The 16207-nt window shown below is 42.7% G+C and overlaps 1 protein-coding gene across 4 annotated transcripts in view; it reads left to right on the plus strand.

Moving 5' to 3' along the window:
* Positions 1–15719, plus strand: part of CSNK1A1 (casein kinase 1 alpha 1) — a gene marked incomplete at its 3' end in the record, with an annotated part of 32586 nt that extends 16867 nt beyond the window's left edge. For 2 of the 4 annotated variants that reach the window (XM_082291311.1, XM_082291314.1), the window contains 6 exons: positions 2369–2508; positions 5621–5699; positions 6690–6764; positions 8125–8231; positions 9077–9225; positions 14202–15719. In XM_082291311.1, the coding sequence (XP_082147437.1) occupies positions 2369–2508; positions 5621–5699; positions 6690–6764; positions 8125–8231; positions 9077–9225; positions 14202–14209 (558 nt within the window). Of the gene's footprint in view, positions 1–2368; positions 2509–5620; positions 5700–6689; positions 6765–8124; positions 8232–9076; positions 9231–14201 lie in introns of those variants that run through there. The other 2 variants (XM_082291313.1, XM_082291312.1) reach the window with 2 other exon arrangements.
* Between the last annotated feature and the right edge of the window lie 488 nt (positions 15720–16207).

Genomic DNA, 16207 nt, shown 5'->3' on the forward strand with positions numbered 1-16207 from the left:
CTGCTTGCCTTCCTGAAGGGTTCCTGCAGTTTCTATGGATGCATGTGGAGAAGTTCTGTTATCACTTCAGCCAGACTCCTCCCTGTGCAGTTTTTGTTCAAAATCACCCCAAATGTGTAATGAAGACTTAATATTTTCATCCATTGTGCTTAAAAACTGAAATTACTCCAACAAGCTGTGTCTTGGAGAAGCAGGAGCTTATCTTGTAGTGTATAATGTATTTCTGACTCTTGAAGAGAAGATGAATTGCAGAGAGAGGAAGACAGTTGCCAGTTGGTAGCAGGACAGCTGGAAATTGCTGAATATGAATCACTGCTCAGGAGCTTGGCCATTGGTCCACAGCTTTCCACAGTAGTCTCCATGGATTAAATCCCAGGCGGATTCCTGCTGTACACAAGCTGACAGGCTTCTGTTGTCTGCTTCTGAAACTTTCTTATCAAAGGCACAGACTTTGATCTACTTCTCTAGTTGCTCTTGGCAAAAATCGTGCCCTATTTCTCCAGTTTCCTGCTGATAGTGCAACAAACAGAATGAAGGTGGTGTGAGGTTATCTGGGAATGTGTTCCTGAGGGCTGGCATTGGGACGTTCTGTGCTCATCCAAGTTGGGCTGTGTCTCCCAGCTTAATTCTTTCCAGGAGGGACTCACTCCTTTGCCTTCCACCCATCCACAGGGAAATACAGACTGATCCTAAGCTAGGGAACAGAGTAAACTTCCCCAGGGAAGCTGGTGCTGGAAAATAATATCCAGTTACAGGTCTGTGTTGTGGACCAAAGCAGAAAATGAGGGATTGCATTTGAGCTCATGCTTTGCTTCTAGGAAAGTTGCAGCATAGGAATTGTGTAAAACTTTCTACTGTCTGCTTTGGGGTTCAATATCAAATATTTCCGGCATACCAGATGATTTCCTGGTAGCCAGGGAACATAGCAATGCTCCCTGAGTGGCTGCCTGTAGTGGGTGCAGCAGAGCCCAGACCCACACCTTGCTGAGCTGTCTGAGCACTGTAGTTGGATTTATGTCCCCTTGCTCCAAGCATTCTGGGCTTTCAGGGTGACTTTCACTGGAACAACAAATGTGGAACTGCAGTGCCTTGTGTTTGCATATAAATCATGGCAAGACTTCAACCCCACGTTTTCTGCTCTGACATCAAGAGGTTTCTAGCTTTGCTTTTTCCTGTCTAGGCTACTGTAGTTGATAAATCTTCTTGCACCAGAACTCTAAACCATAGCTACTGTGCGCTTCAGAAACTTTCAGTATCTTGGATACTTCACGTTGAGTTGAACTTCCTCATTCACAGCACTTTCAGTGTGCCAGTGACCCCTCCTTTCAGCCTTGGATGCATTTCAGTCTCCAGTTTGCTTTTAAAGATGTATCTTCAGTTCTGCAATCAGCTTTAAGGTGATACTAAGTTGGTTTTTAGTGAGCCTTGATCAAACTTTCAATATCTTCTTTCCATCACGTTCTTCCCCCACCCAAGTTACTTTTGCAGCACTGATCAGTCTGTAGAGATTGCAGTCCTTGATCCTGTAGCATTAATCCAGTGTTGGAATCAGGATTTGTAGCTTGAAGTCTGAATGCTAGAATTTGAAAGGTTCCTTATGTACTTCTTTCTGCCTCAGCTTTTTTTGCCTAGTCCTGAAATCTTGTCCAAGAAGGTACAGCCTGGATTACCCTTTGTAGGTGGGCTGGCTGGCAGCACAGTGATTACCACACACTAATTACCACACACTCAGGTTGCTAAATACCAAATCATTGGGCAAGCTTGGTTATTAGAAACCCAAATTGGATCCTGTTCCTTGGCTTCAGCTTCCTGGCTGTGTTAAAACCAGCGAGTTTGTCCTGCTGCTGTGACAGTGTTCTGGGAGCCTTAAAATGAGCCAGGAGCAAGCTGTCTTGTTTACTGGGGAAGGTTTTGGCCTTGTGCTCTGCAGAATGGCCACTGTTCTTTGAGACAGGAGGTTGCAGGATGTGCCTCGTGTGTATTAAGCTGCCATTAACTCCGTGTGTGTGACCTGCTCCGGTGCCAGTGGGGTTTGGGATGTACTTTCGCACATCTTCCTCCCTCAGCTGTGCACTGCAGTCATCAGTCTACAATAGTGATAGAAAATAGCATAGAACTAAGCTACAGATGCTGAGTAGCACCATCTAATCTTATTCCAGGGGATTGAGGAAAGGCTTGAACTAATTCACCATTAAGTTTTTAACTGACTAGTTAAAGCTGGTTGCGCCTCCGCACTGTTACTTTGCTTCTTTTAACTGTAGGCTGTTACATTGTCTGGGTGTCTTAAAACATAGCTAATGCCTAGTGAAAGAAGTTGGGAATTTTGGGAATTGTATAGGAATCTAACCTATTTTCATTTTTCTTGAAGTTATTCCTTATTGACTTTGGTTTGGCCAAAAAGTACCGGGACAACAGGACAAGGCAACACATACCATACAGAGAAGACAAAAATCTCACTGGCACAGCTCGGTATGCCAGCATCAATGCACATCTTGGCATTGAGCAGAGGTGAGTGCAACATTCTGGAAGGTGCAGCGTGATCTTTGTAAACTTCTGAAGAGTCTGAACTCATTTTACATGAAAAGTGTATCCATCTCTTTGCAAGTATTCTTCCTTTGGGCTGCCTGTGCAAGGATAGGGGGAAAAATCCAAGCACCTAATTTGCTTCTCGAAGAGACTGTGTATCTTGCAGACATCAGGTGGATGTTCTGCATATTATTTTGGCTTTTTAAAGGCTAAGCCATACTTTGATGTGGGTCTGTCAGAGGCCCTTCACACATAAAATGGTGCACTTTGCTGATGTGTTGGTACCTGTTGGCATCACTGCTGACTGGCTTGAGAGGCCTTTCTGTAAGCAGTTCTAAAGCTGGTGTCTGTCCTGTTTTCTCACTCTCTTCAAGTTAGTAAACTATTATTTCTCCTTTTGCCTGCAAGCAAGACTTAAAGTATCATCACTCACACTGTATTTTAGTTTCTGGTGTAGTCATGTCTGTAGGTATGTACACATGTGTGGATATATGTATACATTTGAGCTTTGCTTAATCAACAAACACATTTTTATCATCTGGATCAAAGGCATTTTGTTCCTACAGAATCCTAGCATTGGTCCAGTGGAGAGAGCACTTGAGGTTGTTTGGAAGTGTTAGGTACTCTTGGGATATCAAGGAATGCCTCTCTTCTCTTCCTTACACCTGTGCCTAAATATTGTAATGGATAACTGCAAGAGTGTGGCTTCACCTCTCTTGGATAGTTAAAGCTTCCAGGAATGTCTGTGGCTCTGACCTTTGAATCAAGATGAGAATGACAGAATTTCTAGTGGTCAGCTTCAACAGAACATGTAACCCCCAAATGGTGCTTTAAAATGCTCCATGTTGCCTTTTTTACTTTAATTTCCTTAAGGTTCTTTAAGGGTATTTTATTGCCTGTCAGAGTCGTTATTTAAGTCAGCTTGGCACGTGGCTCAGGGAGGTAAATGATAGGTGTCACTTCTGAAATAAATGCATTTCATAGATTCCAAGCAGTTCTGGTTAGGGAATATCTGTACTTGCACCTGAGAGTGAAGGAGGGATCTGCAAAGGATGTTGCTTTTGAATTTAGGTGGACAGCATAAATTGAATTTAGTTGGATTTTATGCCATATCTGCTGGTAATGGGAATTCTGATATAATTAGAAATGTAGGTTGGTGCTTGCTAAGAGCTGCTAAACTGTCTAGGTCAGGCCAGCAGTGAGGCAAAGAAGTAATGCACTCCTGTAACCAAGAGAAACCAGTTCTGGAGCTTATGGCAGAATATTTCAACCTCTATCTAGTCCTGTTAACTGTTACAGAGCATGTTTTCCTGTAGGTAATGACAGCCGTGCTCAAGGAGCTGTTTGCAATGTTATTTATTTTAATAATGGAGAGTCCTGTTTTCCAAATCCTGAAAACTACTTTTATCAACATATTCTCAAACGTAATGTACCTGTTACAGATTTACAGAACTAAATGTTTCCTACTACAAGATTAGGACATTAAACATTAAAACAATGAGCTGGATGGGGGATGCAAACTCTTAATCCCTTTATTGCTTCTGAATTTATCATTGTCTTCTCAGAAAACATAATTTTATGTCATGGCCCTATACAGGTTCACTGAATGCCGTTGGTGATTAAAATCTGCCGTTCTAATAGAATTAGCAAGTTTTGCAGGCTGGAATTTGTGAGCTCAGTATCATTTTTCATCCCTTTGTCTGTGGTTTCGTGTTGCAGCTGAGATGATCTCAGAGGTAGTGCTGCTGAGGGGAGGGAGGGAGCCAATCCTCTCTTCCCTGGGCACGGCAGTGCTTTTCTGGCCTTGTGCTAAAAGCTTTAGGGAGCCAAGCTGATTTTCTCCTGGGACAGCTTTTTGTTTGTTCCCCAAAGGGAAACAAAAAAAGAGCTGGCCCCTGAGCTGAGGGGGTGCCAGGCTGTTCTGGTTATGTTGGCTTGGCTATAGCACAAAAATCACCAACTTCTTTCTTCTTGTACCAAGATCTGCAGATAGATCAGGTTACAGCCTGTTCCCACTTCTAGGGAGCTGTTTTACCCTCACCTTTGTGTGTGATCCTGTTTGCAATACCACTTTCAGCCTTTTGATCCCTTGTTGGGGTAGTAGGTGTAGACTCTGTCCTGCCAGCCTTTAAATCCTTTTCTGGGTGGCAAAGCAGCAGCAAAACCCACCATGTTTTCCCCATAAGGGAGCAGGGAGGAGAAAAATAAGTTCTTTTTCTGCCTCGTATTAAATAGATGTCAGCTGCACGGGGGCAGTCAGAGGAAAAAAATCTGATTTTACCACAGCTGGGAAGAGGCAACTTTGCCAAGAGGAAAAAAAATCCTGGAGTGTGTTTCCCACTGCAGTGAACTGTGCTGATCTTGGTACTCAGGAAAGCTGTGAGCAAAGTACAGTGGTGTTCATGTGGCCAGAGTGGGGATGTGGAACATGTGCAGGGCAGAAAACATTTGAAGCCTTTTGCGTGAGAGTTTCTGTGCAAGTTCTTGGTGAAGTCCGTGGCTGGATCACTTTGGAGTTCTCCAGCTGCCTTGGAACAGACTTGTGGGAAGAAGGCAGCAGCACCTCTCAGACTGATGAATGCACTTTTATAAATATTGCTGTCTTTTAAAATCAGAGACAGCTCAGGGGTTTTTGCCAGAAGGGGAAGGAAGAAAGGAGCAATGGCCTTTAGGGGCCAGATGGTCAGGATTGATCCCAGACTGAGCCAAGGTTCAGGGAAAAATTTTACTTACATGATGTTAACAGCCTTATTGACCTCATTAACCTCGTTCTCTCTTACAATGCATTCCATGGTTCCTACAGGAAAATCTTTAGTTTCTACACAAGATACTTAGGAAGGCAGAAAAGACATTTTGTGTTTCTTTTTCTTTTTTTTCATTTTCCAAAGTTTTGTTTCCCAAATCAAACTGCAGATGGAAACTTAGAACACACAATACCTACAGAGTATATTTGCTTAAAAAATGAATAGGACCTCTTCCTATTTTAGGGTTTATTCCTTAATTATTTTTTTAATTTAAATTTTTGAATGCTTGCACTATGGAATAAAGTAAGGAATGCCAGAATTTGTAATTCCTTGTGTTTTTCTTCCTGCAGTCGTCGGGATGACATGGAGTCTCTAGGCTATGTATTGATGTACTTTAACAGAACCAGTCTGCCTTGGCAAGGATTAAAGGTAGGTTATGGTGCTTTTTTCCCTCCTCCCCCACCCTTTTAATGGTTTTTTTCATGTTTGGTTATCATGCTTCTGCCTGCTAGGTGGGTTTATATAATGTTTAGCCTCAGTTGTACAAAGCAGCTTTTCGCAAAGCTTGATATTTATAGACTGTGGATTCTGCCTCTTACGCAGCAGGCAAAATGTGCATTGTTGGACCGTCTTAAAATTTATGCTAAACAATAGCTGACATCATCTTTGCCAGTTATTGTCCTGTTGCAGGCTGAGGCCCCTTTGGGAAATAGAAAATAACATTGTTAGTGGTTTTTTGAATTGCTAGAGAGAGCATGGAAATAATCTCTTGCCTGGCAAGTTCAGCCTCAGTGGTATCTTCAGTCTAGGTTATGGCACAACTGAATGATTATTAACTGCAACAGGCTTGTTCAGGATTTCCATGTATGGGAGCCAGCTACAAACGTGGCAGACATTTCTTATTTCACTTATATAGACTCCAGTGATTGATTTTCATGTTTTAATTGTTTTTCTTCCTCCGTGTGAGAGCTGTGTAATTCCACTGGTATTGCAGCTGCACAGTTGCTAAAAAGGCAGCAGCTTGTGGGACACTGGAACTCTTCAGCTGCAAATGAATGCAAAGGGTGCTGAACCACCAGGCAGCCCTGAATGAGGCACTGAGTGGGAATTAATACAGCTTTGGCAAATGTAGCTGCAAGTCTGGTGTGGTTAATGGACAAAGGCAGCAGCTAGAACTACATGAGTTGTGCCATGTGATGGAAGCATTAGACTGCGACAAATGGTATTAAACTGTGTCCAAATCTTAATACCAGATTGACCTTCATTCTCTTTGCAATAAGTGTGTGGGACTTGGAGATTTCACGTAAAATACTTACGGTTGACCAAAGGATTTTTGTCATTTTTTTTTTTCTTTGCTGCTGTCCTTGTTAATCCAGTGTTGCACAATATCTCTTATATTGTGACCTACATGTTCCACAGGCTGCAACAAAGAAGCAAAAGTATGAAAAGATTAGTGAAAAGAAAATGTCCACTCCTGTTGAGGTTTTGTGTAAGGTAAGAGTTTCCAAATGATGTCATACTGTGAAATGGAAATTGTCTTGTTTGTTTTATTGGTTTGTTTTTGTTTGTTTTTTTTTTAAATCAGAGCCAATATATTAAATAGCCTCACATGGCAGTTGCTGCTGAATAATACTGCTTTGGCAGGCACTGAGTGCCTTGTGTTTGGCCACCCAGCAAGACTGGGAATGTGTGTAACAGGACAGCATTTGCTGCTGTTCCTTGGCAAAGGTCGTGCCACCATCATTCAGGTCTTGCTGACTGTTGGCTGTGCAAGCTCAGAGCCCTCTTAGGTGAGGCTTGTTCAGTTCTTCAACTTCTACAGTGCAAGTTTTACATCAGAAGTAAATAATTAACCAAGGTGGAGCTGTCTGGCTTGCCCACATCCACCTTCTGCCTCTTCCAGAGGGTTCATATTGTCTGCCCTAACTCAAGTCCTGGCTGTAGTGGAGTTGGATGCAAATGATCTTTGTTTTTCCAAAGTTTTCCTTAGAGTTTTCAGGATTTTCTTGCACTGTGGCAGCCATGTGCTTCTTAACTAAGATTCTGGAGAACACAGGGGGGTTTTTGCACCTCAGACAGCAGCACCAAGGATTGCTCTCTCTAGTCCTGCACATCTCTATCACCAGAGTCCTACAGCATCTCCCAAACTGTTGAACTGTTCAGAGAATCAGGGAATGGTTTGGGTTGGAAGGGACCTTAAAAATCACCCAGTTGCAACCCCCTGCTGTGGACAGGGACACCTTCCACTAGTCCAGGTTGCTCAGAGCTCCATCCAGTGTGGCCTTGAACACTTGCAGGGATGTTACACCCTGTGATTTTTTTACAGCACTGTTCTGTGTGCTGTTACCTATTACAGGTAGGCTTTAATACAGCATTAAATGTTTAAAAACGTAAAGCAGCAAATCTTTGAAGGAGGTTTTCTTATTTTTCACACTTAATACTGACCTTGTTAACTGACCTTGTGTCTACTATGTTCAAGTAGATTATCAAGGAAACAAGAGTGGATCTCTTAGTAGACAATTAACCACTTATTTTAGAGACTTAGTGAATAAGAAGAAGGTTTAATTAGGATGAAAGAGGTACTTTATAAGTAAGTTATATGTTGAAGGTTCTGGTAGCAGAGAGCTTACGATTGCAAACCATACATGAGGTAACAACTCTGGGGAAGGAATGTGTACCTGATTAAATCCACATGCTGAAATACAGAATAAATTAACAACTAGGGGCAAAGTGGAATTAATTTACAAATCTTCAAGCAGTTTGTCTCTGCTGTTACAGACAGGTGTACATGTTTTTGCCTTTATTAGAAGGTTTTGCTGCAAGCCATGGCTTGATTAACACTGTTGATTTACAGGGGTTCCCTGCAGAATTTGCCATGTATCTGAACTACTGTCGTGGCCTGCGCTTTGAAGAGGCACCAGATTACATGTATCTGAGGCAATTATTCCGTATTCTTTTCAGGTCAGTCTCCAAGTGGAAAAGTACAGAAACTTCTCGGGGATCCAGTTGGGAACTGCTCTGTGGGACTGGCACTGCGGAGAGCAGCTCCTATGTGTGTGGTGTAGGGAGTTCTTCTGGGACTTCCTTTCATTTCAGAGCTTCAAAAGCTGTTAAAGGACCTGAAAATTACTGTTCAATGTTAAACATAAAGGGGAAGGATGCTCTTGTTTTTGCACTGTGTGATGTGACCACAGGGTTGAGCCCATGCTTCAGGTTCTGTTGCAAGTACCTTAAGAAATTGACCCCTTGGTAGAAGTCTTTGAAGCTTTTTATGTTTGGGAATTGGTGATGGGCCCAGCAGTGGTTCCCAGGAGAGAAATTTCAGTGGAGGAGAATAGTGCTGCTTCATTGAGCTTGTTAGAGCAACTGGAACATAAATTCCACCTTGTGCAGCGAACAGCACCTGTCAAAAGAAGGGCTGGTTCTGATCTCTCGAGTCTCCCCCCAGGTTTCTGGAATCCAAAGAATTCCTATTCAATGATGTACAATACTGCAGTCTCTCCTTGAAATTATATCTGTGTTAAAAAAAAAGCTCAGAAGCTCAGTGCAGACAGTGGGCGAGCTGGGCTGGGAGGAAGTGCTGCTTCCACAAGTGCAGACCTTTGTGTAAGCAGTGAGTAAATGCTGCTGGCTGGTATTTGGGCTTGCTGCAAGAATCCCTTGCAGTTAGTAATACTTAGCATTTCTATACCATTCATAATCTCTAAAGCAGCTTACAGAAGGAGCTATCCCCTGGTTCTGGGATTTCAGACAGGGCTTGGTGTCAGCTCTGATGTGTTACAGCAGAATATTTCCCTCTTTTGCAGGACCTTGAACCACCAGTATGACTACACGTTTGACTGGACAATGTTAAAGCAGAAAGCAGCACAGCAGGCAGCCTCTTCCAGTGGGCAGGGGCAGCAGGCCCAAACCCCCACAGGCAAGCAAACTGACAAATCCAAGAGTAACATGAAAGGTTAGTAGCCAAGAACCAAGTGACGTTACAGGAAAAACAAAAATTCCACGAATTTGGACAACGGCGGCAATTCCAAGTGTTAGATCAAGGAGGTGGTTTAAAAACTACATTTGGCTCTTAAATTCAAAAGCAAAACCAAAAGACGTCCTTGGAGAATTTGACTACTAACTTTATTCCAAAATGTCCTTGTTATTCATATCATTTCTTCTGGGGATGTTGGGTCATTTTTAACCACTGCATCTTTTGCTCCCGCATTAACCACTTTCCAAAAACAAGAAACTGACTTGGTGTTGGGAATGTGACATTTTTATTCATTTTGATTTATATATATACATATATATATCCTTATATATGTATAAATATATAATGCAATCCAAAATCCTAGACCTAACACTTCTTAAGGGATAATTCTCATTGACTAGGCAAGGATCTAGAGACTTTGGGTTCTGCTCTGTGGCAGCTGGTACAGTGCCGTGGGTTTGCTTCTGTTCTGTTCTGTATGCCTCAAACACTGGGAAGAGAAAATTGTGAATGCTCTGGCTTCCTCCAGTGGGTTTACATTGAGACATTTGGTCCACAGTTCAAGGAAGGGACCAGTGAGCTCAAAATGCCTTGCCTAAATCAAGCAGTAACCCCAAACTGCTGTGGATTGCCAAGTCACAATTTTCTGAAGTATCTGGGTGCTCGGGGGTGGGGCTTCAGGTTTCCTGATGATTTTTTTGATGTTTCTAGGTTATGGTTTCAAAGGGAAATGTTGTGACATGTTCAAATATAATTGTGTAATTAACTGAAAACTGAGTTCTGAAAAGACACATAATTTTTTTTTTTTTCACATGGTCCAGGAGCTTTTAAAATACTTTTTTTTTTTTTTTTTTTTTTTTTTTTTGATGTAAATGTCCTGGTTTGAGTCTGGTAAGTCCCTAGGATGAAACTGCCACATCTGTGCATTTGAGAGCCAGTCTTGCCATGAAACCAATTCCTCAAGCTGAGCTGTGGATAAAATTGAAACTAATGAGATTGTGTGACTGAGAATAGAGAAGCAAGGTTTAAATTCTGTACTGAGGCACTGCTGCTCTTCAGTACCTCTTGTCTATCATTTTTATATGTATGAAATGGTATACTTGGCTAACATGACAATCCTGGAAATCGAAGAAATGCAGAAGTGTTTCCAATAAACTTGTCAGACATTGTTCTTCACATATTGTGGCAGCATTCAAACCTTACCAGGTGTCTTCAGTCAGAATTGCTATCAAAAAACACATTTCATCCAGAACAAATGAAGTAGTAAAATACCTGCTGCTTTTCCCAAGATTGAAGTGGTTCTTGAAAAAAAAAATAAATTTCACAAATGCCATTCAGTGTCAGATTTTTGGCATAAAGAGTGCAGCTTGTGTGGCTGGATCTGACAGAGGCTGGAAACCAGTTCCTTCAGCTGTAACACCAGTAGCAGACTGGGTGATTAAGCACCTGGGCTTGGATTGCTTCCTGAAATAGAGAGGAAACTCTGATTGCAGTTCAGAACCCAGCCCAGTTTGGAGTGTGGGGAGGTTGGCTGTTGGAGCAGGAGAAGATAATTTGAGCAAAAGTGCACATTCCTCACAACAGCTCATGCTCAAAGTGAAGGGCTTGCAGGAGGTGATGATCTGTAAGTGGAACCTGCCCTGAAAATCAGGTTGTGAGCTGGTGAAGCAGTTTTGCTGAAGTGTTCTGAGGTTTAATGTGCTGCTGTCCTGGCTCAGACAGTCTCTGACCAAGTGCTGTGTGTAAAGAAAGAAAAGGTCGTTTAAATGATTATCTGCCTGCACCTTGAGGTGATGCTTCAGTGCCAGAGAGCAGAGCTGAGCTCCCTGACAAGCACGAGAAGCAGGGAAGCTTTGCCAGGGAGCCTTGGACCATTTCTGTTCACTGATGGAAATCCCTGCTGATCACCTGTCCTTTGGTAGAGACCCACTGCTATAGCTGAGCTGAAATTCCTGATGTTTTAGCACAATTTCATGGGGGTTTTTTGAGGAATGACTCCTCTTCCCTCCCCATCACCAAGAAAGGCTTGTGTCCTTTGGATCCATCAAGCATTAAAGCTGTGCTTGGTAAGCATCAGAAGACTTCAGAGGATTCATCTCTTCATCAAAGTAAAGATTTCCAGATTCCTAAAATCTTACATGTCTTTTTGTGGGGAATTTTGCCTAGTAATGAAGACTTTTTTGAACCCAGCTAAGCTGAAGGAGGAGACTGTATGGCCTGGATGCTCTGTCACATTGGAGAGGATGAAATACCTGGGTTTTTTTCTGGACTTCAGTTAAATTCTTCTGTAGTTGCTGTAGCAAAGCCTATGTGGAAGTGGCTTAAAAGGCTTCAGGGTATCAATGTTACCCCTCTGGTAACCATATCCATTCAACAAGAGTCTGCAAATTGCAATGTACAGGTGCAGTTGTTCATAAAGTCCTGTTGAAGATGTGCATCTGGGCAGGGTGGTCCTGAGAAGTACAGACTCAGATTGTTTATCCAGTGTGCTCATTTACAGATATTCCTGACTTCCTTAACACAGATCCATGTTCAATCCTAACACTGAATCCTAGGGTTTATCCAGGCTAAATATTCTGCTTGGTTCCAGAATAACCTGTTCTGTGTCCATGGCCTTTTTTTCTCTTCAATTTTTTTCCCCTGCCCCTCTCTGGAACTCTGTGCAGTGTCTTTTGTAACAGCCAGCTCAGCTGGTTTGGAACTTGGGAGAGGTGAACTGTTCCAACAGACAGAGCTCTGCTGACTCTGGGAAGTTGGGCTCGCTCTCTTTTGCCAGTGCAGCAGTTGTTCAGGTGTGATTTGTAACTGTGCTTACACTCAGATTCCCTCAGTCATAAAAGTGACTCAAGCAGTCAATCTGCAGGATAAAGTCTACCAGCTCAGTTTGGGAGAGGTGTTTTTAATTCCTGGCAGTGGAGATTCTGCAAGGCTGTCAGCAAGTCCATTAATATTTGCTGGATGCCTGTGGTGGTGGCAGGATTGCTCAGAACAGACTGAGACTTCTCTGCTTGAGAATTAGAATTATTGACAACAGAATACTTCTCACTGCTTGTCTGGAGAACTGGAGAATACACAAAGTTTGAGCCTTTCCAGTTGAGGAGGGTTTTAGGGAGTGACACTACAGTTGCTGCTCCCCTGTCAATCAGATCTGCAGCCATGGTTATAATAAAGCAATTTGAGGGTCCCTCACGTAGCAGAGAGGTTTTCAGAGGTTTGGGTAACACCTCAGAGGGACAAGGAGTGATGGTTTGGCCCTGTATGGAGTGAAGATCTGGGGAAGAGTGAACTCTGCAGCACGTTCCTCATGCCAGCAGTGCTCTGTGTGCTCTGAGTATCTCCATCTCATTTGACAGCTGTGGTTGGGCTGTGTCTTAACAGGACTTCCAAGGGACATTTTGAGTTGAATCCAGTTCCCTGTTCTCTCTGTAGCCATAGCTGGACATTCTCCTGCCCGTTTTACCTTGGGTTTGAGGAGTTCTCATAGCAGCAGATCATTTGTTAGGATGTCCTTTGCCCTCAGGTTCAGGCTCCCATTTCTTGTGAAATATTCAGACTTCTGAAGCAATGAGTTATCTATTTCTTTCCACACTCTCCTTTGTTGACTCTGTTTGGCTGCTTTGATGGAGAAAGTGGTTCAAATGATGAATCAGTGTTCTCTGCTGAACACACTAAATGGAAAAACAGCATAACTTTGTGTTGTGTGCATCAAGTAAGGATTAGGGAACTCAGGAATCACAGGGCTTTCTGTGGGAATTTGCACTCCAGTGCTATGGCTGTCTTGATTCTGGTGCAGGATTTTTTTAATGCGACCAGTGCTGGATAAAGAGAATTGTCCTTCAGTGCTTTAAGACTGGGTTTGAACCAAGTTATTGAACCTCTTTGAAATTACCTGGAGCCAGTTCTGGAAGAGTTAAAGCCATTTTCTGGGTGCTCTCCAGATACATTTTGGACAGAATGTCAGACCAGTAAGACTTGTTTGCACTTGCTTCTCTCTGGATGACAGCACAAGCTATAGCTGAGGTCAGCTCTGTCTGTATTTCACTGAGAAGAGATTTCTGTTGCAAAAACTCGGGGCTGTTGCTCTGCTGAATCTACCCATGGCCAGAACCATCGTGGCTGGAGGGCATCCCGAGCGGAAACTCGCTTGGCAAAGCCACCTTTGCTCGAGGCTCCTGTTAGCTCTGTACAGCACAGCCCTGCCACCTGAGTCACCAGAAAGGAGCAGGAGGGAGGGCTGGCTTAGCTGCAGTAACTGGTTCTGGGAGATTTGTGTATATTCCTGTCCTTTGCCTATCCCTCAATGTCATTTGGAATACTGAACATTAAAAGAACTGCTGTGTGTGCACCACCTCCCCTGTCATGTGAGTCAGCACTGTCCTTGCAAAGACAGAGGTGTGCTGCTTCCCAAGTCACCGTCACAGCTTCTGCCGTGTGTTGTGGCTGCCCAGAGCGTGCTGCTGTGGGTTTGTAGTGCCAGCAGTTACTGTAAGGTGAGTTCTTCCCTGCCTTCCCTGTGTCCGTGTGACACTGCTGTGCTGCGTCTCTGGAGAGCACCCTGCAGTCAGATGACAGCCTGACATTCAGGGATATAAACATGAGCCACTGCAGACAAGTAGAAAACAATCCTATGAAATTACATCCTGTTTCCTAGTGGCAATAACACAGCTTGTTTTCAAACTGTTGGGCTGAATTCCTGCTGGAGGAATGTGGATCCAGCTGGTGCATTAAGGCTGTTTTCCAGTGCAGCAGTAGGTGGGAGTAAGAGGTGTGTGAGCTCCAGAGTTGTGGCAGATGCTGGTTGCCTTTGGAAATGGACACCAGGAGCTCTGCAATTCCCAGATGGAGCAGCATTTTCCCCTTTGAATGACCATAACTTCTGTTTAATTCTCCTCCTGTGAAGGCTGTTGCTCGTTTCCATCCCGTATCAGTAAGTTGCCCTTGTGTTTATCTTGCAGGTTTCTGAGCATGACGAGGATGGGACAAAGCAGAGCAGATCGGAGCAGGACTTGTCACTCCCCAAATCCTAGAAATTTTAGTTCATACACTTGCCAGTGGCTGTGGGCAACCATTTCCTTGGTGTAAAGAACTTAATATCAGTATAAACTGGCTCTGGGCAGTGTCAGTGATGCTGCACTTGGAGTTGTAGCAGCTGTAATTGTGAATATTACTGAGATAGTGAAACATGGTGTCCAGTTTTCTATTGCATTTTTTTCAAGTGGAAAAGTTAACTAATGGTTGACACACAAGTGGAGAAAATTGTGCATATGCCAATTTTTGTTACCTTTTTACTTTGAACTACACTGCTTATGAGATCTCATTGTTTTGGAAGAATGGCATGAACAGTCTTCGGCAACAGTTGTGATAATTGTAAATGCTCACAATTGTGCACTCTTTTCTGGTTATTCCTCCCTGGGTTTTGAAAGTTGTACACTTAAAACATTCTTAAAGTTGTTGGCTTCTATGTGCAACATACCAAGCCAGCTGACATGGTAGTAACCAAAGATTCCAGTTTTTAAGCATATGAAAGACTCTGCCTGCTTACCTGTGCTAGAAATAACAGCATCTAAAGTGAAGACTTAAGAGAAACTTAGCGACTACTAGATAATCTTTAGGACTCTGCATTAACTCTATAATGTTCTTGGTATAAAAGGAAAAACAGCATATTTGTCACGAAATTTAGTTAACATCTTACAACTGAACCTGTATGTAAGTTGCTTAGATAAATGTAATCACTGTAAACATCTATATGATCTGGGATTTTGTTTTTATTTTGAAGCGGGAGCTTTTTTGTTTACAAGTTCATTAAAAACTAAAAACTGTTTCTGTAAGGAAATGAGATTTTTTTAATTTGCCTTGTTAATTCAGTTTAAGAAATTTACATTACCCTGTTTTTAAACCAAGTTTTAAGGCCATTTGTTAAGCAAAAGAAGTCATATTTCTTTCTAAATCATTTTAGATTTAGTGTTGTAACTCTTCCTCATTTTGTTTTTAAATAAATTTTGTATTTTTTCCTTGAGGGGGAAGGGGCAGTCTTGCATTTTTATAACCTGTTGTTTGAGACCAGCCCTCTATAATAAGATTGGAATTTTTTAAAATGAAATGGCATCTTTTGCAAACCCGGGATTGGCAGCCTCTGAGCATTGCCATGTCCTGCCTCGGCTGGACTGACTTGTGATTGCTGATTTGGAGAAAAAATTGGAATGGTTTGAAAAAAAATTTGGATGGTTTTAAACCAAGGCATTTTCTTTCAAGTTCTTGTGAAGTGGATATGACCAGATTTCCTCTTGTTCTTGGGGGCAGCCTCGCACCATGCAGAGTTCACATTGGTTACTGCCCCAGGCTGTCTTCCTTCTCACTCCTATTCTAGCCCAGCTGAAAGAAAGAAATACTTTTATTGCTGGTAATTCTTTAACAGTGTAATTTATTCCTTTATAGCATGTCAGAATAAATTAAAAAAAATGTCTGAAAATGCTGCCAGATGCCTATTGTGTAAATGTTGTTTGTATGGTTGCTTTTTACACAGTTTTCATGCATGGAGCAGAGTTCCTGCTCACAGTTCATCTTTTTCTACTGTTGGAAAAGATCTTTCTTTCCTTTTGAAAACCATTTCTTCAGGATCATAAGACACTGTGCACTCCTGGAATGGTGATGTGGATCAAGGCTGCCCTGTACTCTGTCCAAGAAGGATCTGCCCTGAGATGTTAACGTTTAGGTGGAGAACACTGCGTGCTAATAAACACTGGGATAGATAATGGGGGAGGACAGGGAGGCAGAGAGGCTGCTGGGCTTCAGAGATAGCAGTGCACACTCAGGAACTCCTGAGGCACAGCAGGCTCTGCTACCTGCAAGGTGGAAGAAGAAATGGAGCTCGTGCTCCTGGCCAGGATGGTTTTCCAAACTCCCAAGTATTGCCCCATCCAAAGAAGGATGGTTTTCAAGCAATGCCTCCTATGAAAACCAG

Source organism: Coloeus monedula (assembly GCF_965178545.1).
Source record: "Coloeus monedula genome assembly, chromosome: 15".
NCBI classification, from domain to species: domain Eukaryota; kingdom Metazoa; phylum Chordata; class Aves; order Passeriformes; family Corvidae; genus Coloeus; species Coloeus monedula.